The sequence below is a fragment of the Gallinula chloropus genome (assembly GCF_964237585.1).
Source record: "Gallinula chloropus genome assembly, chromosome: Z".
Classification (NCBI taxonomy): Eukaryota; Metazoa; Chordata; class Aves; order Gruiformes; family Rallidae; genus Gallinula; species Gallinula chloropus.
In genome coordinates, this window is record NC_140089.1 from 43,857,557 (window position 1) to 43,881,538 (window position 23,982).

Below are 23,982 nucleotides of genomic sequence, written 5' to 3' on the forward strand. Positions count from 1 at the left end.
AGGGTAAAAATGAAATCAGCAGAATCAAATGTTTTCTAATCTATAACGGGAAAAGAGATGTGCAGCAAAAGGTGTCTTGGCACGTCACAGAAACTGGGTGGGTAAGAGATGAAAAATGAAGGGGCACCTTCATGCTTCTTGTGGGAAAAGAAAAAAAATTTTATTACCCTTCTACAGAGAAACACAGCTCTTACTTATGATGTATCTCCCCCAAAAAATTAAGGCTTAATCCAAGCACAATCAAAAGCAGGTTGATCCAGTATTTGGCAACATCCTTTCCAGGAACTCAGGCTGTAGTTTCCTCCAGGGATGATCTGTGAATTATTAACACTGGGGAAAGAGATAAAAGCAGAAATCAGATATATACCCCATTTCTATTTCTCTATGTATATGTAGTATATGTGTATATCTACACATGCACGTGCACACACACAACACACGTATTTTCTCAAAAGCAACTTTAAACGTGTTAAAATTTTAATGAGAAATGAAATAGCAAAAACTCTCCACAGACGAGCCATGTGCCATAACCAGATGTTTTCCCTTTTTATCAGGGTGATACCTGGTTTTCTGTATAAAGTCCTAGTGCCTGAAGTATGTGAACCTAGATCACTGAAATTATTGAGGATTTCACTTCACTATTAAACGTTTTTCCATCTTTGAAGTGTTTGCTCAAATTGATTCTCACAAAAACAGAGCAAGTTCTTATATTTGTAGCAACCTGGCAGAGTTAAAATTAGTGTGATGAGGAAAAGTTGGAGCACTGAAGAACTATGAGTGAAGGAATGTGCCAAGTATCGCAGCTGATTTTTATTGTGATAAGGTTTTTGACACTGGATCAATGTTACAATAAACTCATTTGGAACCTCAGGTTGCAAGAACAGAAATCCTCACAGTGGTTTGCAAATGCTGATGTTCAAGCAGAAGCTGGTGATCTTGTTACCAACAGGAGTAGGTTTTTTTAAATCACATTTTTGTGAACTGTTGAAATCTAAAAATATTACCATAAAAATAAGGCCACCTTATATATTGAATATGCCCAGATTCTGGGCTACATTTCACACCAAGGCATGGTGGGAATAAACATATCTGTCAAAAGAATAATACAGAAGAAGAAAAAAAAATCACCTGAACTTACAACTGGAATTTTGATCCCTAACATGAGGTGTTAATCATGAGAAATTTAAAGTTTCCACAGGTCTTGATACTAAGAAGATGTAACAAGACACCTCTCTTCAGGATACACAAAAAACTTGTTTTAGTTAAGCCATGTGGACTGAAAGCAGACTCAGTGAAATCAAAACAATTCTGGAAAATGTCCTCATTTGACAATTTTGTTAGGAGAATTCTTGCAAGTTAAATTACAGCAACATCACTGTTACATTTACATCCTACATTTTCATTGCAGACAAAAGCTCAACCTGAGAGCATTATCTTTACTAAAAGATGCATGCAGAAAGGGATGAATTTCTATTTTCTATAGCATGGAAAAGACGAATCAGAGGATTCATTTCCAAAGAAGTTAGTTGTGAAAATGGAAAAAAAGTGCAGCACATCAGGACAAATCTAACAGGGTCATTGTCATAATCTAAATGCACAGACCTTCGACTTTTGTTTGTTTGTGAGATAGTATCATGTATGTTTGACTATACTCCTTTTTAAATAGTATTATTTATGTCTTCTCTATCTTGGATAGAGAATTATCAAATACAGTTTACCTCAGAATATTTTTCTACTTCAAACTTGTGTAAGTTTTCTATATAAACAGGCACGATTACTGTTATTTTCAGCCAGATTCACAGACAGTAGTAGGAAAGACTCCTGACCTTCCTCAGCTAGAGATGTTCTCCAATACTACATTAACATTGTGTCAGTTCCAGTATATGATTTCTTTTTAGTTAATATTTGACACGTGTTTGAGCTAGATCACTGAATCTTTACATAATAGTCTGTCTTTATTTGACTTTTAGGAAGCTCGAGGTTTGGACCAAGATGTTTTGAGTTCTCTGTTGGTTCCCTTCTGTGTATGTTTGGCATTTAACAGAGAAATGCCCAAGGAAACGAAAACAATTCAGCAGCATTAAAATATTATTTTTTTATAAGATACAAGCTCATGGAAAGCAGGTGCATAAGAAAAAAAGCCAAATAAAAAAATATCAGCTTTTAGAGAATATGTGAGCTCTCTAAATTATGTTGACAGAAGGACAAAAAGTTCCTCAATACCTGGTGAAGAGTTGTTGGCAACATTCAAATAGCTTTGTGCTGTTGGCAGGGAAATCTGTGGAGTTGAAGGCATTTTCTAGTAAGATGTGACAAGGAACTTCCAGACCAGGGAAAGTCAGCATTCCTGTGAAGTAACAATTTTATTAATAAGTAATGAAGAGAAAGATAAGATTGAGGGATGTCAGTAACTGGACCATGGTCAGATGAAACCTTCTGGCCAACACAAAATCACCCTCCCTGTGGGATTTTAAAACAAATCCAACAAATCATTTTACAAAACTGGATTAAGGAATGCCCACAAACATGTTTTGATATGTAGAAATAAACTATGGTAACCTGATAAACTCCGAGCATTTTGTTTTTCTGCCCCTTTTAATGTTACTAAAAAGGCATGCTGATGGCTTTTCCACACTGCTGGGCTGGTGTAGTTTCATTAACTAAATAGAGGGATACTGCATTTATAGCAGTGCAATCAAACTCAGGACATGTCCTTTCATTTTAAATAGAGATAGTTATGGTTCATTTGTCTTTGCTTTGCTGGATGTTCTCCAAAATCACTCATAAATAGTAATACCAACATTCATTGCAGAAATGGAGGCACAAAAATATGAAAATGACAGCTCCTTCTCCTGTTGTGAATCCCAGTCACATTTTTATATGTTCTTACCTGGGATAATAGAAATTACTTGGGGTTACTTTACCTTCTTCTTGGCATATGGAAAACATTTGCCATGGCAGGAGTGGGTGGAATATAAATTTCTTTCCAAAGAAGTTTTTATTGTTTTGGAAAGATTTCCCAGTGGCTGTTCACAAGACACACTTCAGTAAGACTTCCTGATTCCTCAGTTGTATAAAAACATTACAGAGAGATGTGAGCATAATGACATTTCAAGTGTACTAGTTCTGTAACCTTCAGAAAATAGTGCAGGCTTATCCTTAGAATGTCTATATTTCTCTTGCTGCAGTTGACACAAAGGTGTAGGGAAACTGGTAGAAACAGGCTGTTTTCAGCAACAAAAAGCACCAAGACCTTTTTTTGCTGGAGGAATAGGAGTTCTTCAACCTTCATCATGTGATTCTGAGTAGCTCATGCTCAGAGAAGAAAACTAGGACACGGATTGTTAAATCCTGGGGATAAATTTTATCTGATGAATCCTATTAGGTCAATTAATTAAAACTTTTCAATCATTAATATTATGCTCTTTTACATTTCCTCCCTAAAAAGGCTGTTATATTGTGACTCTACTTAGCTTGAGGTTGAGACTTTGAAAATAAGCATTGGCTGCCAAGTCTCACTTTAGGGCCATTTAATTGACTTAAATGCTATGTGGGAATATTAACAGCCCAAAATACTATCTAACATTAAGGTGAAAAGCTGTTCAGCTTTGCCCTTCCTCCTTCTCTGTTACAGGCCCCTTGCTTTCCATTTCTCCATTGCTGTTTTTCTGTGGAGGAGAGACTGCAACTGATCTATAACTTAAGTTGTTCATGAGTAACAGTCTAACAAAAACCAACCAACCAACAACAAAAAAAAAATCCCATGCCCTCCCTCCCGCCCCCCCGCCCCCCCCCCAGCCCCCCAAAAAAAGAGATAACTAAAAGAAATCCTTTCATATTCCAGTTTTCAGGAATCTTTCATTGCATATTGACTTTTAATCCTGAAAAACCACAGTAGTAGATCGCGGGAGTCTCCGGAGTTGCCCAGCTGTGCCTCTGGAACCGACGCAGTGCCACCTTGTGGGCACTGCCTGTAGGAGACACCAAATTTGGGTACTGTACCTGCAATACAGGCTGTCATGAAACAGGTGACAGTTCCGGCAATCATCGCTCTCAAAGCACCAGCAGCTATTTCCTTTTTCTTTGAGGGAGCAATGCTCGCTAGAAGGAAATTAAAGTGTGTGTCAAACATAGGTAGGTACAGATATAAAGAAGATAAACCTGCCATCTTTCCCACCACAAAAGGGGAATAGCATGCCAGTCAGACAGCCATGCAGTTTGTAGCAGGAGAAACAAGCAGAGAAAGCATGCTGCCCTACTGCTGGCACCACAGAGTCCATCCAGGCTCCGGGATAAAGGTGGCCACCAGCAATTCTGGCCACCTAGTGAGGAACACAGATTTTCTCTTACTTTATCTTTTTCCTTCAAGCTCTGAAAAGCTTTGTTTTGGTTTCGTTTAATTTCCCCATAAGCCTATATACTTATGTGACGTTTTACAGGAAACAACCAACTTTGTCTTTCAAACCAGCTGGCTACAGATACAGTTCACTCCTCTGGAAGCCCAAGGGCTGTAGTAGCTCAGGCTTGTAGTGTGAGGGCTCGACAGGGAGGCCTATCAGCAGGGCTTGGTTGCGTCCCCTTGCTGTTAGTCACTCCCTCAGTACCTCCATGCCCTCTGGGACACACACAGCCCACCACCCATGCACAGATGTGTTCTGGACCAGCCCCTAATGCTGCTAAGCTTCACCCACAGCCTGTTCATTTTTAGTGTTTGCTTTGGGATTTGCTTGCCAAAAGCTGTTCAAAAGAGGTTTTCTTACTAAGGCCGCCTATTACCAGTCCCAGGGAGCCGAAGTTGGCAAATCCACAAAGAGCATAGGTAGCAATGACTTCAGAGCGCACCTGGAAAACAAACATACCCTGCTGAGCGGTTTGAGACAGCTTGTGCTTATTGAGATAGAGGCCTGAAAAGATGGCATCATGGCTCCCAGTACTGAAATAACTCCCTTTCGCTCAGTTGCCCCCTGCTGTGCAGCTTTCAGCAAGGTAGGCTCATTCTCTTGGTGAAACATGCTGGAGTTCACACCTGCTGCCTGAGTGATGATTCATAAACCATGTGATGGTTTTATTTTGCATGTTTATGGCTATGCCTTGTTGAACTGAGTACTAGTAATTAAAGACAAAAAAAAGTCTTATCTTACTAGTGGCAATTTAGCTGGTTTTTTTTTTTTTTTTTTGAAGGTGTGAGTCAGTAAGCTTTAACTCTGCTGCTTGTTAATAGCTGGGCTGCCTCTGTAACCCCGTTGTAACCTCAAGTTTTACTAATCCATTACTTCTTTGTCGCAAACTAGCTGAGGGCTCCACGTGAAAAGCTTCTCTCTGGCACTCCACCCTGTGCACCAGAGGAAGGGAAAGGAAATTGATATCCTAGAGAGTGGGTGCTCTGATGTTCCCTTGCTTGTTATCACATTGCTGAATCCTCATTGGCAGCTTATTTTCTTCCTGACTGCAGCCACCTTCCTCCCCTTGGGCAGCATCAGCTTGATCTGGACCTTGGAGCAGTGACAAGGTTGGATCACTCCTTGTTCCCATTCATGACAGGTCACAAAATGACTTTTAGGGAAATAAGGCTACAAACCCTGCAAACCTTGAGACAAACATAATTAAAACATTTTGGTAAAGGAGGAAATGTATCTCAGCAAATGGTCTTTTGCCCCTATGGCAGATCTGAACCCCTACTTACTGTATCCTAGGCCCAAGCTGAAGATACCAGAGTGTTCTAGTAGGTTTCCTGTTTGTTAGAAGTTTCTGTGTGTCCTTTTCTGGTTTATGAAAACTAATTTGTAGATATTTTCAATCACTCTGCACATATGCAGGAAAATGCTTTTCGAGTACCCACTCTATCTGCTTTTCCTAGAAAAGGCTGTGTACTGTGATTTTCCTACTTTCATTTGCACTTTCCTAGCTCTGAAAACAGGAAGCCTTGTTATTACTGCCTCTGTTGAGCGAGTTAAGACAGCTTTGTTTGCTTGCTCTGACTGCCTATCTGCCGCTGGATGTATCAGAGAGTTCTGAAGCCAAAGAGGAATTAAAAGTGGAAGTCAAGCGCACTCTTGCCTGACCTATTGTGCCATAATTAAAACAGTTACTGGGGAATTTTTTACTAGTGCTATGAATCAAAATTATTTTTATATCTCAGAGGTTTTTACCATGGAAGCTTATACAGCAATATGTAACTATTACAAGTGAACATGGAAGTTATGCACATTTTACAAAAAAAAAAAACCCAAGAGAAATACAGATGTTGATATCTAAATTTAAGGCTGATTAAAGATTTAAAAAATAGAAAACACTCATTCAGGAGTTGAGGGCCATATTCCCTTGTAGAATTTAGAATAAGCATAGCAGGGCAGATGAAAAAAAGGTCCATCTAGCATAGGATCCTACTTCCAGGAATTTCAGAAATCCCCGTAATGCGTAAATGTGTATTTGATCAGACTACCTAACTTTCTACTTCCACTTGTGAAATACATTCTGGTAATAAGGAATGCAAGAGGTATGGAAGATGTTTTTGGGTCTGTATGAAAGGTAAGCATCCATCCACTGCCTCACTCCAGATTCAGTAAAGATTGAAAGTTGTACAATGATGCTTCCTAATTAAGGTTCCCCTACAATGACGATTTGTCTTGATTTGAGGAAGTAAGACCAGTGCAGGCATAAAGCCAGATATGATTTTCATTGCCTGTGCTTAGAATGAGAATAAATTCAGCAGAGGCTGTGCATGTGGATGACAGATGAGGGAGCAGTCATGGCTGCAAAGGTCAGCTTTGATCACTGCTTTTTGCCCCTGTGTGAACATCTAGCATGCCCTTTGTATAGCCATCCCCTAGGTTCCTTCTTCACTGAATTATAGCAAGGATTACATAACCTGTTGGGTGAGTTTGGGTGAATGTGTGAATGAGAGGTGGGCCCAGGCTTTGCCTGGAAATCCTCATGCAAATTAATTTTCATTGGCATTGAAACAAAACTGGTTGGACTCACTGTGGCGTGGGAGGCATATGCCATGTGATACATATCTTGTATTACTATCCTCTGCACAGGGAACAATAACCTCCAGCAGAGGTGTACCACTAATATCTTAAATGCCATCAGCTAAAGTTTGCTGAATGCTTCTTTTGAAGTTTAATGCTTGGCTAAACCTCTTTGGGCAGGTTATTGGCCAGGATTCTCCCAGAAGTGCTAGGGAAGTGCTAGCTAAGAATGAGGTAATAAGAAACACACCTTGAAGACAGCCTTAGTCTTGTGCACAGTGTCCTGTGGGATACGGCATGATCCCCAAAACTATGACTCTCCTTTGCTATCTTTGCTTGAGATAGTAGCCTCTAAAGCAATATTGCATTTCACGATTGAACCCTTGTCACTAAAAAGCCACTTTTGAGTAACATGCCACCATTATCCTGTTGTACCCACATTAAAACACAAGTTGAGTTTCAGCAGGAAAGTATTAGATCAAATAAATCTATAGAATAGAAAGTGTTACTTACAGTCATATACTGTTTCACACCATTAATGTACATGCTCCCACCATTCTTTCGGTTGTGAATCAGCTTGGAGAGGCGCTCATAAGCCACAAATTCATTGAAGAAAGTTTTGTAACCTAGTAGTCCACCAACAATAAAACTGTCTTCCCAGTCTACCCCCATCATGAAAGACAATGGCATGAAGACATAAGCACAAATGTTCTGCAAAACATGTAAGACAAGGTAGGTCAAAATATATGGTTGGTCAAAGAACAACAGCATGTGATAAATTATTACTGCTAACACATCTAGGAGAACAAAGATTTTTGATAACAAGGTATGTTTGTGTAAACACAAAATCTAGATATAACAAAGCATTTAGGTATGTCCCTAATTTTACACCTAAAGCAAACCAAAAGTTTCTGTGAAGTTTTTTTCCCCAACAACAGCCTCAGACTAGGTGTATTATTTCAAGCTAAGAAGGAGGGCTCAGTTGAAAAAGCTGGTAAGAGAATTGAGAAGTCTGGTTCTTATGCTGATTAAATCCGGTATGTTAATGAACATGCTTAATTACCAGGTTATTTGACTCCAACTGGTGTAAACAAAAGATTTGTCTCTGCATAACAGCTGTGCATCTGACATAATTAAAGCAGTGCCTGTTTTGCTAGCATTGAAAGTTTGATACAAATTTAAAAAACAAAAAAATTCCTATATCACAATATAGCTTACTTTACATAACAAAGAAATAGCTTCAGCAGTGAAGGGGTTTGGTCAGATCACCTTTAGTGAACTTAACTAAGGCGTGTAAGCAGTTACTACTCCTGGTTGGTTTCTCTGCCTGCAGAAGGCTAGAGGTTAGTGCCTCTTGAATGGATGGCTGAATGCAACATGTCTGTGGGTCTCAACTTCTTGTGGACTATCTATCTATCTATCTATCTATCTATCTATCTATCTATCTATCTATCTATCTATCTAATCTTAATCCATCTGGCATTTATTGAAATACCAACCCTTACGTGTGCGTGGCTAAGATATGTATACATGTGCCTTTCCTCTGCTGTGGGTGTCTATGCAGTGGGATAATCTGTTGCAACTGTGAAGGGAAATGTTTTAATAATGCTGAAGCCATGTTGGCGATGTCTATCTGCTTCTGCTGTGCCTTAATTGCAGAGTTATATCCATGTTTCATGCAGCACTTTTATTAGGAGCTTGCAAACTAAAAGCTCAAAACCAGTGAAACAGGATTGTTGCATTTGGCCAAAATTATTTCTTGAGTGAGGTAAAAATGAAGTCCTGTTTAAAACCCATTCCTTCAGCTGAGTGATTTGGGTGCAGTTTTCCAGTTTATTTGTGTTGAGAATTATGTGTTAACATATAAAATGGGTGCTGACAAGTCTGGCCTTGCCCCAGTGTCCTTATCACTGTTCTCATCTATGTCAAGCTAGCAAGCACTGGGGACTTGATAGGGGTCTCTGAAGCTAAAGCCACTTCAGTGTTTATGCTGAAGGAGATGCTAATGGCTTGGCCACAGATCTGCACTGCCAGAGAGGAGGTAGGTGCCCTGCAAACACACTCAGCTGGTAGGCAATAGGACCACAGAGGGAAGCTATACATGGCTTAATGGGTACAGAAATAGTTACATGGCAACCATTTTCCTTTGGCTCTTAATTTAAAAAAAAATGCATATGAAAGTATACAGGGATTAGATCATATTTTCAAAAAAAACCCCAAACCTCCACCTACAAAACCACACAGGCACTGAATCTGAGAAAGACAAATTATGCCTATGTATGTAAGCTGGATGAAAGAGCTGAAGACCATACCTCGAAGTTCAGCTGCGGGTAATCAAACAGACTGCCCACCCACGAGAGCGCCGAGTCAATAAAAGCCAGCAGGGCCAGGAAGGCGATCAGGTTCACAGCGATGTTTGCCACCAGCAGGATGGAGGTAGAGGCGCCCTGACTGGCTGCTTCCAGCAGATTGGTTGATTCACTTTAGCAATGAAAGGAGTACCAGGAACGTGAGTAGGTTATAATTCAAGAACAAACTGTAGGACTAAGAGTTACACGGACTTGATTATACATCTACTAATGAAGCTGTCTGTTCACTCGGGAAAAGCACTGATGAGCTATCCCTGCAGGAGCCACTGGGAGGTATGCTTTTAGTGTCCTGAGGATGAATTCAGGCACATTCTGGGTGAGGCAAGCTCACAGATCACCTCTTAGTACTGTGACCATCTGTGGCACCACTAGATGTTCAGGCTCTTCAGGAGCAGCTGTTTACAAGACTTTTTAGTCTGCTGAATTCTCAGTGCAAATGAGGGTGTTGTCCTGTAGATGGTCAACAAGATCACTGCAGTCATTGTTTACACAATTATTCCACCTCTGGTTTTCTATGTTTGCATTTACAGATTCAAAAGACAGCAACAGAGAAACTGAGAAAACCTCTCAGTGGCTCACTAAGGTAGGTGTTTCCTCTCTTTCTTTAGAGGGTTTATGGTCTGGCCCAGATCCTTGTCATCTCTGCACCTGTCCCAAAGGGTAGTAGTAGTGATGCTCCCATATCTTGTAATGGAGCACACTGCACCTGAATTCACAAACCACTCATTTGGGGTGTACTGGTATGTAATTAATTTATTGCTTTCATATCTACCATGTACTAATGCTTAAGCTTATGTAAGAGGAGTCCTTTTTCCAAATCTCATTTTGCATGAGTATTACTATTAACTAGAGCATAGATGAGCTCACCTTTTTGCTGTTTGTAGGCCACTGCTCACAGTTACTGTAGGCTTTTCAGTTTCAGGCCAGAATAGTTTGGAGACGGATAACGCTGCTGGTGCTGACATGACAGAAGCAGTCAGTAGGTGGGAGGCAGAAACCTAGGGTTCCAGGAGACAGAAAATATGCTGTAGTAGCCACACCATCCACAAACATGGAGGAAAGCAATTAAGATTATTAGATGCTTGGATGACTTTTCTTCAGGGAGTCATTGAAAAGTTCACATTGCTCATAAGGAAGAGAGAATGAGCAACACAACTAGAGAAAGCCAATTGGAGACAGGAAAAGCCCAAGTAGTGAAAAGTATGGAGTAATTTTTCCAAGAGGTAAACTGCTTAATTACATTTTAGTGACAAGTCAGAAGGCAAAAGAAACAGATAAAACAAAACAAAAAAGCCAGGCCCATCGAGTACAGGTGGGTGTAGCAACAGCAGAACAAGTGAGTGAAAGCCAACCTTCCTTAATACCCCTTGTGTGCCTTGCAGTGGCAGAAAATTAATTTGTCCCCTGAATTCATGTTTTAAAAACCCCAAAACTTACACAGTCTAATATAATTTTTTCTATTCCCCTTTCAAATTTTCTTCCACAAATTTCTACACAAATCAACTTCTTTGCTAACTTCTGCAGTATTTCCATCTCCTTTTCTTCTCTCTCTGTCTTTTTGACTGGTCCTCCCTTTTTACCTCTGCCTCTCCACTGGTATTTTATTCGGATACAGATGCAATAAATCTATGAACCGTCTTCAGCCCTGCTTATCTGGTTTTGCATCTGCCCTTAGCAGACAAGACATTAACTATCTGTATTTGTACAGCATGACTAGAACCTTTGTCACAAGAAAATTCTTGAGGCTCATATGGCTAACAACAGTTCCCAAAGGATTTTATCTGTATCACTGCCAAAGAAGTGGGAGGATTGATGAGTGAGTATATTATAGAATAGAATCACAGAATGTGTTAGGGGACCTTTAATAGCCATGTAGTCCAGCCCCCCTGCAGTAAGCAGCGACATCTTCACCAGATCAGGTCACTCAGACCCCCATCAAGCCTGGCCTTAAATATCTCCAGGGATGGGGCCTCCACTACCTCTTTGGGCAACCACTTCCAGTTATCTACCAACCTCACACTGAAGATTTTTTTTCTTAATATCCAATCTAAATCTCCCGTTTTTCTAGTTTAACACCATTACCCCTTGTCCTAGTGCTACATGCCCTCATGACCAGTTCTTCCCCAGTTTCCTTATAGGCACCTAATTATATTCCATATTCCACATGTCAGTTCATCTGAACTACAGGATGGTATACAAATCAGTTATTTTCTTGCTGTTTTAGCAGGAAATCTCTCTCCATTATTCAGGTAGATGTTTGTGTTATTTAACAATATCCTCAAAATCCTATTTACTGTTGGAAGAGAGGGGATTTTTGTGGTTAATTCCTTGAAGGAAAAGAAAAGGAAAAAAAATAAAAGACTGACTCGGGTATACTTCCAAAGCATTTTAGCTGGGCTTCTATACTTACAAGATTTCATAAAAACAGTGTATTTTCCAGTTCCCTTTCCCCATCTTACCCCAAAGGAAATATATGCTCCTAAAACACTTCCAGCAATAGTTGAAAATCCGGCTGTCATGATTGCATGGAGTTCCGATTTAGTGATGTGTGGCAAGTAGGGCCGTACCAGGAGAGGAGACTCTGTCTAGAAGTGAGAAAAACCTGCCAAGTTAAGAACTTCCTAATAAACCATCAGAAGTTTCTTTTAGTAAAAGGGCAGAAAAATAAGTGGCTGCATCACACTTTCTGAGGTGTAGTTAGTGCTAATGAATGCTGGGCAGTTTTTGTACTGCAAGAAGGAAAACAACACCCATCCTGACTGAAAACAGTTCTTAGTGGTTTACCATCTCCCCCAAAGGCACAAGAAATCCTACTCCAATTCTGAGCCAGTTAGGGCCAGCAGCAGGTCTGAGCTGCACACAAGCCTCTCTTAAAGGGAAACATGCATACTGTGGGCAGCTTAAAGCCCTCAGCCTCCCTGGCATGTGTTAGAACACATCCTGGAGGCAGAATCATGCAGAGATACCCAGTTTAAATCTTGAAGCAGTGTCATACAGTAATGCATCACTGCTAAATAAACTGGTATGTTAATGTTGCTTTTTGGCTTTGATGTTACTTGATGAATTTTCCAGATTGCTTTGAAGCTTAAGACAGACACTGCTGTGCTGTCAGTTTAACGGATTTCCCATTAGAGTGGACTGTTAAGACTCTGTTCCATGCATATGGTATTTTTTGTCAAGGCCTTGCACAGACAGCCCTGGAACTCAGTTTTCCTTGTTGTCTGTCTCTCGTGCTCTTGCCTGCCTCATGTGCCCTCTTTTCATCCCATTTGCCTTTTCAATTGAAAAAAAAACTGAAGTTGTTATTTCTTCATAGCTTTGGAGTAGTCTAGTCATTTTAAGGGGATCTATCACTTACTCCTATGCTTGACCTGTTGGGAAAACATGATTCCCCAAACCAACCCCATTGTGCATCACTGCTGACATACAATCATACCAGATTTCAGGAAATCATCTACAAGTCCAATGAAATTATGATTATTTGAATATACAGATGTTTACTGAGCATTTCATAATCCTGTTTTTCTGTGCTCTAACTCACCTGTCCCACAAATATGTTACCTGCAGCTACCAGAGACTCAACAGGAGTTGTCCCCATGATAATCTGCATTATCCAACCAACCTGAAATTATTTTAAAAGAAAAAAAAAAATCATTGGTCTGCCTAGTCCATGCACTTCTTCAATTAATCATGCCAGTGTAAGAGTTCTGGGACACCTTACAATATTTCCTGAGTTAGTGATTCCAGCTCCAAGAAATGGAACACTCATTGAAATAAGCCAGAAGAAGAATAAGTCGAAGAGTACCCCAGTCTCCTCCTGGGCACTAAATTGTTAAACTAAATTAATCAAAGCACATATTTTGATATGTCCTTATTACTTATATATCTATCCAAAGGGACTTGGATCATATGAAGGGAAAAAAATCTGAAATTAAAATTAAGGCTGAAAATGTCTCGTAGAAGGTTTAGCACATTATCTCAGCTAAGTGAGGTTTGTGGTGAATGAGAAAGACAAAGGACTTTTAAAAAATGTCTTCAAGTACAGTTTAACTACCACTATAAAGTGAGATCTATTCCCTCATGTGGTAAGCCACTGGGCAAACAGGGCAGGAAAGTGCACCTTCTGTGGGATTCCTCTTATCCTAGTGGACACTGGCACCAGATCAAAGGCCTGACAGAAATGAACACTTAGAGCATGAGGTGAGGAACCAGCCTCTAACCTTATTCAGGGGATCTGTGGTAGTAATGGACATGCAATTGCTACTGCAGTGCTTAGGAGAAAGAACAAATCCACTGTCTGCAACACAAAATCTATCCTGCACTTTAGGGGATGGGAGAGGGGCAGAGAGAATGGAAGATTTAAGCAAGTACAGTATCTGAGGAACACTAATGTTAGCCAGACAAATGAAACAGTTACTATGATGTTAGCAGTAAAACCAGGCTAGGGGAAGGAAAGTGTGCTATGGGACGCTGATTAGGATTTTGCAGATTTGGAATTATTTTCAGGTTGAAAAAAACCCAACTACTTTTCATATATCTAGCCCAGAGCAGTTTGGTTGGGGCCAATGCATCAGTTTCACTGTGTGGTTTAAAGTGTCGCATACCAGGCAAATCAGTACATACTGGCCAAAATTCATACCTTCCCAACGAGCCACTGCATGAATCCAAGGTGGTAAAGCATTGACATCACCGTGCTGAAGAAAACCACAATTGGCAGGACCTGATTTGGAAACACGAAATCATTAACTCTGGTTTCCTTCCCTTGATTCTGTAGGCTAATTAATTTTTTGAAAGAGGCTCATGTTTTTTGAGGTAATGAATGTATCAAACCCAGCAAGTTAACACTCATACTGTAAAATTTTTAACCTTCCAGACTTGTTTATGTTTGTGCTGTAATTAACTGGTTTTCATGTATCTATATTGGTTTTTAACAGAACTGCAATAGTCTTGAAGCTACCTGGTTTGACATAATATGCATTAGTTTATAGCCATGTTTAGGTCAGCTCAAACATTTACTAGGCAATGGCATATACAAAGACTTGGATATGTAACCCATAGACTTGGGAATCCGGGAACAGAAATCTATCCAATGGGATTGTGACCTAGAATTCTGAGCTCAACTTCACAGTGTCTGTGTTTTAAAAAAGTTTAGCCTGCTATATAAGCAGAAGTTGTTTGACTGGGATTGCAGCTGAGTTGATTTCACAGAATAAAGGGCAGCTTCCTTAGAGAGGAAAGCTTACCGTCAAGCTGCCTTTTACTAACACAGTATAGAAAAATACTTCTGTACTGCTCTATTTATAGCAATAACTATAATGCCTTTGTGGAGTATTCAAGAGCTCCATAACTGTACGTGGAGACAGAATCTGCCTAAAAACAAATTCACAGGTCTATACTTACTAAATACAAGAAGCAAATATAAGCGTCTTTCAGTGGAGACTGAAGGAAAACGTGTTTCCCTTGAATATATAATTTTAAAGAATTGCATGAATGCTTAACCCCCTGCATGATGGGTTATTAAATGTGTTGGGTTTTATCCTGAATAAAACAAGTATCACTTGATTCTCAAGTATGTCAAATACAGAGGATTTCAGCATTTCTGTGCTAGTATACAGCTGGAAGAAAAAAATCCAACACCACCCCCCACCTGAGACGATCCAAAATTATGCAGGTAGATTAGATATGGTTCAAACAGTACTGCTAACACTAGGAAGGTATTAGGTGTGTTCAACTGAGGGCATAATTCCTTATAAATAAAAGCAAGGAACAGAATGAAAAAGAACAAAACACTTTGTTAGTTCAGACCTTTTCAGTAAGTAGCAGGTGTGCCTTTCTAGAGGAGAATTAGTACTATTGGCAATTTTGATAAAAGTTTGGAAACTCAATTTATATGATCAGATCCTTTCCCTGAAAGGGGCGAGTGCTATTCATAGGTATTGTTGTGCTCTTCAACAAGTCAATATGAGACTGCTTTCTGAAGTTTGGTTCTCTGGTCCTTTTAGTAACCCTCCTAGGGCATTTTGCCATGCAATGATAGCATAAAGTTTAGTTCAGTAAAACTAACACCTCTCTTCCCTCCCTTTTCTCTCCTGCCATTTCCCCTCCTGATTCTGAAGTGTGTGCTAGCCAGTGAGACATCTGGTTGCCAACCAACTCCATACCCTGTCACAGACATGGACTGCCGCAGTGCCAGTGGGAAAATGGGTCTGGAAAGGTTATGGGCAGACAGGCAAAGGTCAACTGTCTGCACTGGATACTAAAAACCATATGCCTTCCCTCCACCTTTCACTCTAAATAGATGAGAAGAGCTCTCAGGAATTTCTGTGGTTTGATTTCACAGCTGATGGATTGAGAAGACAATGTTTTTCTGCCCACACTGAGTGACTGTTGGCACCCTTTAGCCTGGCTTTTGTCCACATTTCTTTGAAAAAAAACTTTAAAAGATGCTTTGCAATTTTAGCAGTTGCAGGCATTTCTGGATGAGGCATTCATCTTGTCAAAAAGAGGAGTTTGTTTTCCAGTTGTGATCAATTGTGCCTTGACTGTGTGAAGAATTCTGGGACTGTTTTATATCTAAGACCCCCTGCCTAAATTCCCATTGGCTTAATATGCTACCTATTATGTTATGTCTTCATCAGAAAAGTGTAGTAACCACTTAAAAAGGTAAGAAATTGTCATGTTTTGGCATGTCCAGGCTAGCTTTTTCCTAAAGCATAAAAAAATCACATGGAAAACACTGGCAAAATTTTTACCTTAAAGTAACTAGAACATAATTAAACTACTTGCAACACATTGCATTGCTGAGGCTTTTCAGTTGTGGAGATAAACGCAATGAAAAGTGCTTAACATGAAACTGCTAGTTTGACTGAAAAAAAGAACAGTACTGTTTCCCAGCAAGGCTGCCCATGGTGATAGCACACTGGAGTGGTAAGTCAGTGGTTCTGAAACTTGGGAGGGAAAACAGCTTCAGAAAAGCTCCTTCTGTCCCATGTCTTTATGGGGCAGACACCTCCTCTCCAACAGCCCTGAGAGGAGGTTTTGCCTTTGTAGCCCATGTGGGGTTGTACATTGAGGCTTTGACTAGCATGGGGAAACTAAGTGTCTTCTCCTACTCCCCATCCTCTCATTCACCCTCTTTACAGTGCCAAAGCAGGGCAATTAAGTGGCACAGGGTCAATAAGGTTAGAAGGCTCCCTTCCTCTGTGGGTCTTAGGACTTGGGTAGCAAGGTGTGGGTGTCTGAGCAATACCCTGATGGAGAAAAACTGTGCAGAGTCTTGGGAAAGGGATGGGAAAACTCTGGTGGAGCATCAGCATCAGGCACCTGGTGAAGCAACCAGGGGGTGAAGGGAGCCCAAGCTAGGAGCAGGTGTGTGGAGGGTGCAAGGAATTCAGCCTTGGAACTGTGGGTACAGTATCGGTAAAGGTGATGAGGGAAATAAGCCATGCAGACCTTTGTATCACATCCAGGAAAAAAACCCCAAAAAAGATTAAAAGTGTGCAAGCCCATGATCAGGCATCCGAAATATCAGTCAGAAGAATGGTTTCTGGGAAGGTCCTGATGCATTTCTTATGTATGGGTTGGGGTTTTTGGTGTTATTTTATTGTTTTTTTTTTTTTTTTTCTGGGGGTGTGTGGTTTTTGTTTGTTTGTTGTTTTATATGTTCTTGACTCCAGCCTAAGCAGGTATTACGGCATGACCTCTGCACATGAGCAAAACCAGACAGCATACTGGTGCAAGGTAGAGAGCACGGAGCATGTAAGCTGTGTTCTAGCAGTTTTCCAAAAGGTCTGTTGAGGGAGAGCTGGGAAAACTCTTTGGGATTTTAGTAATGTAATAATAAAATTCCTCCTGCTTATGCATGGGCAGCTTCTGCATGGTATAAGTATACATTTAGGCTTTCCTTTTCTGCAGGGGCAATGTCTGTGAGGCAGTGGTCTGCACAGTACTTTAAGGTATAAAAGTATAGCACAGTATAGCACCCTTACTTGTGGAGAGGTGGGGAACACAAGCTGGAGATGTTTCTTTCAGTCACCATGTGGAAGCCTTTTAACCTATTTCTTGTAGAAACATATCCCAACATTCTGACTACTTGTAATATATGTTGTTATAATTGGACTAAATAAGCATAACCTAACTCAGGTTGACAATAAACGAGGAGCTTTGTTGTGGGATTCCCAAATGTACTATTTAGGGTGTCACACAGGGAGGAATAGTTTACTTCTTAGCTGTTTTCTCTGGTGACTGTGCTGGTATCACAAAACCTCCAGTGAATTTATTTCCCAGCCATACTGTTCTTCCTCCCCCCCATTATCTATCTGTCCCAAACAGTACTTCTGAAACCTGCCTTACCTTAAAGGCAAAGAAATGATCTGTGTATTTCTCACCAAACACAAACCTGGCACCTGTGTCAGAGTAATCCAGAAAAGTCTAGGGAGAGAAAGCAAACAAAGTTAGCCATAAGCTCTGTGTGCCTGCCAAATGCTAAGCAAATATTGCTAGTGGTCTCACAGAGATCTGGTGAGGTTCAAGGAGCTTGTGCTCTGCTACATACGCCAGACTGTGTCTGGTTAAACAGAGCTGAGGGTCCTTGTTCTGAGACCCTTTAAGAGTGCAGGCTGCTTCATAGTATGTAGATAAACAGCAAGAGAGTAGGGCACATTTTCCTGTACCAAACAAGATAAAGGTGATAAGCTATAGTAAAAGAAGAATTTATTTTTTTAATCTTGATATTGTGGTCCATTTCTACATTCCCTTTCCTGCAAATAAATGCAATAAGCAATACAGTTTAAAATGGGGATTTAGTGGCTGAAGCAGTGAGTTTTGAAAGGAACAGCCAAAAAGCTAATCTAAAAAAAAAATCTACTTTTATATTCTGATATGGTGGTGCATTTTTATACTTCTGATGCCAACATATACAATTAATGATACAGTTTAAAATGGAGATATAATAACTAGAGTAATGAATTATGACTGGAGTGACCATAAACCATATGGGGCTAACGAAAGGGGGCACCAAACCTGCTTCAGTTGGAAGCACAGGGAAGACTGAGAACCTGGTGACAAAACCCAGATGACTCCCACTGCTTGCAGATTAGCAGACAGACAGGCGTCAGACCTGTGCCTTCACTCCTGCGCAGAGACAGTACATTCTGCACTGTCTTGTTTTAAATGTGCTTAATTATCTGTACTGTGAAGAACGCCTGTGTGAATAGTATCCCTGAGGTGAAAAGTCTGAATGTCCTTCAGCGGGTACTCTCTGCTCTACTTTTTGGATTTCTCTTAATTATTTCTTCACAGTAATGGACTTTTTTTTTTTTTTTAAAAGCTTTGTGCCTGCAGGACTGTCTGCAGTGGCACCTACAGATGGATCCTGTCCTTTCTCTAGAGATCCTCTGCTGCTCACACCTGTGGATTCTGCCATGGTGCAGTTGAATTAATCTTGTATGTCATGAAAACTAAGAAATGCCCTTGGTGCCAGGACTGTGGCTACTCTGAAGACAGTGGTTGTTCTGCCTTGGTAATCCCAAGGCTTTTCAGCGTACCAGGTTTACTGCAAGGATGCTTTGGAGTTGGGCCAAGTGTAGGAGTTTCTGTGAGTGCCCTGGCACAATGGCAGTTTTGCATTTTGAGGGTGCGAGTTATAATTTCAGATCAAGGGTGGTAAAACCATTAAGAAACTGGATCACTCTGGCCATTACTTATCAGACTGTCTCTCCCACATAGTCTTGTATTAACTGGAGAAAAAAGAAACAAGAAGGTTGAATTCAGATAGCCAGTAACTTTTCTGAGAACCCGATTTTTCTTAAAAGGGGAAAACCTCTGGGAACAAATGGACCCTTGAATTTCCTGGCTGTTTTGCAAGAGTCTCAAGACAGAAAATTATATAAGAATTACTTATTTTTCGCAGTTCCTTACCTGGACCTGAATGCCTAGCCAGTTAAACATATCAAATCCCACTTTGGTCCTCAGAATAAGAAGCCCAAGAATAAACTGCAGTCCTATTCCTGAAAATACTGGCCTCCAAGCAACCTAGATGGACAAAAGAGTAAAGAAACCTCTTGTTATATAAATAAATAATGATAGAAATAAATAAATCATAATTTACTACAGAAGGATGTTAAAATAATGTAAGGGGGTTGTCTGACTATACAGCAAGGTAGGAAGCAGCTGCCAAAATGGACTACAGGGGACTTGGAGCATGAATCACCTCTCCTAATGTGAGGGCTATGTGATATGGATGTCGACAGCTAGCTGTTTAAAGCCTGTCTAGGTAAGTACAGACATACCCACTTCACCATCACAGACTGCAGGTAATGAAATAGTAAGAAAAGGAGAGACAGCTCTTCCCAGGCTACGGTTTACAGATGAAATAGACATACATGAGACAGCAGACACAGTTCTAGAACTGAAACTAGAATGGAAACATCACAAAAAACCTAGATGAACATGTAGATTCTTTACATATGTGGACTGTGAATAAGGTGATTTTCCTACAGGTCTTTTTTTGTGCTTTGGTAATTTCAAGTCTGTTTCTATTCTGTTAAAGAGCTTGGATCCTTGAAAATTACTCACAAATAGATATTGTGATTCATATGACATAAAGGCAATTGTAGGAAAGACTGTGGCTGCCTGTCACCAGTCCTTCCTCACTACACCCTGCAAATTTCAGCTCTGCTGCCTCAGAAAACATCTTTGTTTTGTGAAAATTAAATCTTATTATTTACAAGGCAAACAGCGGAAATGGCACTTTCTAATTTATTCAGATGATATTTTAATAACACAAGCAAATTAGGTATAATGAGGGCCCGTGGGAGAGCACAAAGCATTCGGAGTATATGAGTTTTCACCTCGGTTGGAGACAGCAGCAGTTGCAAATTGACAGGTTCATTGGTCCCTGCTGAGGGGACTTTTTTTGTTAAGAGTCTCAACACTGATGCAAGAGTGTTGGAAAATACATTGGTGAAGCTTGGTGAGTTGGACAAAGGATTAATATCCATTCGGAACATGGTTTAGCAGCCAGACTTGGCAGTGCTAGGTTAATGGTTGGACTTGATAATATTAAAAGTCTTTTCCAACCAAAATCATACTATGATTTTAATATTTGACTGACAAAAGCATGCTCTGTGTGCTAGGTATGCAAACAGGTATAAAACCTGAGGTGGGAGATGTGGTGGCTGAGTAAATCACTCCTTTGTAATATCACAGCAGTACAGAGTGGACGTCTCAGCTGAAAAACTAAAACAAAAAACAAACGGCATTGACAAACCTATGTGGTGGGTGAGGAAAAACACCCTCAGCTGCTGTGTTTACAATGGCAAACAAATTTGTCAAGGAAAATGTATGTTTGGGGGAAACGTCTCCAGTTTCATGTAAACTGTGTTGCTGTGATGACAGTGTCCTCAAATAAGTGCCTGTGTTGTCCTGAGGACTGTGATGAGCTTCCTATGGGTGGAAAGCACAGAGCAGGCCTGTCTTAGCTTGCAGTCATTCTCCAGGAGTAAATGTGTTTCAATCTGCATCAAATCTAGAATAAACAATGAGTAGCAGCCTCCCAAAATAGTGAGACCCACGTGCTGGTACAGCGCCACACATAGACCCCATATCAGAGCAAAATTACTTTCCTCAGGAATAAAGTTACATTACAGTTTTGGCAAGTCTGAATTTTGATGTTCATGGGGTTTCTGTTACTCTTATTGCAATTGGTGCTAGCACAGGGAAAGAGCATTTTGAGACATTGTACAAAAAAATCCCAGAAGATCCAATACGGACTAAATACTCACTCTGGTTGGGTGTTTGGAAAAGATAAACATCAAGAGAACATATATCACAAGCCCACCAAAGGAGATCAGCTGACTGGATCCCCGTTTTGCTGTATCAAAGATAATCCAGAAGATGGCAGTTATAAGAAGAGCTGCATACAACACCCTAGGGAGAAAAAAGAAAAGGACTCTGGCATGACATCCCAAAGAAGACTGAATATTCCTTCCTCTCCCCACAACATTTAAGTCTCTACAAATGAACCCTTCTCCATAAATAGGAAGTAATGAATATTTACCATTTCAGCCAAAACCACTGTTTCTCCAGATATCTTTGTCCCGGGGCAAATAATGCAGCAGTTTTGTCTTCATACTTAGCTACTAAAAAATCCCAGCAGATGAAGAAGATGGCTAGGACAGTGATGATAAAGAGTGGCAAAGCTCTCTGAAAATTCAAGATGCAGGCCGCAATAACTGCTGCCAAGTATGCTGTCACAGAAACAAGAACATACGTGTCAGTGAGGTTAGTCTTTTTAAAAATAAAATAATCTTAAATTTGAAGGATGTCGTTAAAGTCAGACCTGTGTTTTTCTTTAAGTGTTTTTCTGACTTGGCCTAAATACTGGAAAAAGTTGCTTTCATAAAAGGTGTTACTTACAACATGCTCATTGACAAGAAAGCTGTCTTTCATCCTCTCAAAGCACTTTATATGCTTTGGCCAAGACAAGTTCATATCAAACATGTGGGAATATAATTTTGGAAAATTAAACATGTTTACAGAACTGCTTTTTCCTGTGTTAAAACTATTAATGAAGAACGAGTCTCGTTCCTTCTTTCACAGGAGGATGACTTTATCCAACAAACTAGAAGAAACACTTAGAAACATTTGTTAATTGCCTGATTGGATCGCCATCTTGAGTAACTAGGAATAGTTTATGTTGTAAAGTAAGTGTGAAATTATTTGGCTCATTGCTAATGTGTGCTGGACAATGGAATGTTCATAAAACCTTAGAGTCATAGAATAGTTCAGGTTGGAAGGGACCTCAAAGCTCATATAGTTCCAACACTCCTGCCACGGGCAGGAACACCTTCCACAAGACTAGCCTGTCCAAAGCCCCATCCAGCCTGGTCTTGAAGACTGCCAGGGAGGGGGCAACCACAACTTCTCTTGGCAACCTGTGCCAGTGCTTCACTGCCCTCATCGCAAATAATTTCTCCAAAATAATTAATATAATAAATCTACCCTGTGATTTTGTCTATGGCAAATAAGTAAGAACTACTGATTTTTGTAGGGCAAATTTAGTTTTGGCTTTGGTCTGGGGTTTTTTTTGTTTTTTAAATGGAATAAATATATGAAACCCTGACATATCATTAGAACATTTTCACTTTCTTGATCCAGAGTATGTCTGTATTGTGACATGCAGCAAGACGAGCTGATGTGAGATGGGCAGCATATTCAGCATGCAAGTGGCCCTTTTATAGCCACATTATGGTTTTCTGATGCCTATCACACATTTTAGGTCTACAGGTTCTCAGTGTTCAAGTAGGAGGACCTCAAAAAGAAACCTGGTGAAGTGAAAGGAAACAAGCCAACCTACTGGCTAATTAGGAAAGGGACAAAGAAAAATATCTAAATGACTTTGCAGTGCATGCTGACATGAAACACATTTTCTTTAGCAAACACTTGCTGTGGATATTGAGTGATAACAGGTCAGAACACAAAACTGCAATTTCTAACCTGCTGGCTTAAGTTCAGTCCAAGTTGATGCCTCAATCTTTTTAATAGGATTTGATGGTTTTGGGCAAGTAAAAAAACCTGTAATTAATTTGTCTTCTTGGAAGGGGCTGGTAGTGAAGTAGACACAAATGCTGAACCCTTTTATCCCAAATGTAATTCCCAGACTTGAAACACCCTGGAAGAACAGTGTGCTTTGGTTAAGTTTAGGAATGAGTGAAAGTTTTGTGATCTGTAGATTTCTCTGGTACTAAATTAACTTCTACCTCCTTTCAAATGCATTCTTTAAGGGAGTCGAGAGTTTTTGGGTCAGGTAGAAGACTGTCAGTCTATAATCTCATAAAGGTAAATAATCAAGTCTTCTGCAACCCTGGATGTGCTATACTGTACCTGTTATTAAAATTCCGTAGATCACATAGCGAATTCTGGTTTTATGTTTCTTGCAAAATTCGTAGGCTTTATCATATTTCTTTTCGAAATACCTAGAAAATTGAAAAAACAAAACAAATCAAAAACCCACAAACAGAACAGAATCTTAAGATGTAGATCAAAATGAAGAATAATTTGCATGGCAAGATGAGGTTGAATTGATCAAAATTTCGCCAATACTGCACTTCGCAAGTGTTGATATTGGATCCCAAACTGCCAAAGAAAATTACACCAACATGTGCAGAGCTTTCAGTGGGAACTTCATTGGCTTGGTAGTGGACAAGTGAAAAAGAAAAATTTGGCAGATATCTAATTGGTCAGTCCATCAAATACCTAATGAGCAAGAAGTTCTGCTACCTTCTGAAGTACAAAAGTCCGTTAACAGGATTAGCGCAAACAGGATTTAACGCCCATTACTAGATGAACAAAGACTGTTAATACAGCCAGCCCTGCATTGCTAGGTGAAGTAAGTGTTGCTATAGTTTTGAAGGCCTAAGGCCTCATTTGTGTGTGCAGAATAAACAGTATCCATCTAGAACCTTATTACTGTGTGCATACATGTTTTTGAATATTTTAAAATTGTGTTATTAATTACATTAACTTTTCATCTAAGACTTATCGGTTCATGTTGATGAAGCTGAAATGATTTTTTTATATTTAAATGTCCAATTCTAGTATCTATTCTTGATACATATTTCTGTTCTTTTCATTATGGGTAA

The 23,982-nt window shown here is 39.9% G+C and overlaps 1 protein-coding gene across 1 annotated transcript in view; it reads right to left on the reverse strand.

Annotated features, from left to right (window-relative positions):
* Nucleotides 1–218: 218 nt before the first annotated feature.
* The window catches only part of SLC28A3 (solute carrier family 28 member 3), a gene marked incomplete at its 3' end in the record, with an annotated part of 39,812 nt that continues 16,048 nt past the window's right edge, over nucleotides 219–23,982 (reverse strand). Inside the window, exons 3-17 of the mRNA XM_084278613.1 lie at nucleotides 23,225–23,316; nucleotides 21,399–21,588; nucleotides 21,124–21,268; nucleotides 19,259–19,372; nucleotides 17,693–17,770; nucleotides 13,980–14,060; nucleotides 12,882–12,962; nucleotides 11,800–11,925; nucleotides 10,208–10,338; nucleotides 9,284–9,452; nucleotides 7,485–7,682; nucleotides 4,761–4,842; nucleotides 4,003–4,101; nucleotides 2,224–2,347; nucleotides 219–330 (exon numbers count right to left, since the gene is read on the reverse strand). Of these exons, the coding sequence (XP_084134739.1) occupies nucleotides 219–330; nucleotides 2,224–2,347; nucleotides 4,003–4,101; nucleotides 4,761–4,842; nucleotides 7,485–7,682; nucleotides 9,284–9,452; nucleotides 10,208–10,338; nucleotides 11,800–11,925; nucleotides 12,882–12,962; nucleotides 13,980–14,060; nucleotides 17,693–17,770; nucleotides 19,259–19,372; nucleotides 21,124–21,268; nucleotides 21,399–21,588; nucleotides 23,225–23,316 (1,822 nt within the window). The remainder of the gene's footprint in view (nucleotides 331–2,223; nucleotides 2,348–4,002; nucleotides 4,102–4,760; nucleotides 4,843–7,484; nucleotides 7,683–9,283; nucleotides 9,453–10,207; nucleotides 10,339–11,799; nucleotides 11,926–12,881; nucleotides 12,963–13,979; nucleotides 14,061–17,692; nucleotides 17,771–19,258; nucleotides 19,373–21,123; nucleotides 21,269–21,398; nucleotides 21,589–23,224; nucleotides 23,317–23,982) is intronic.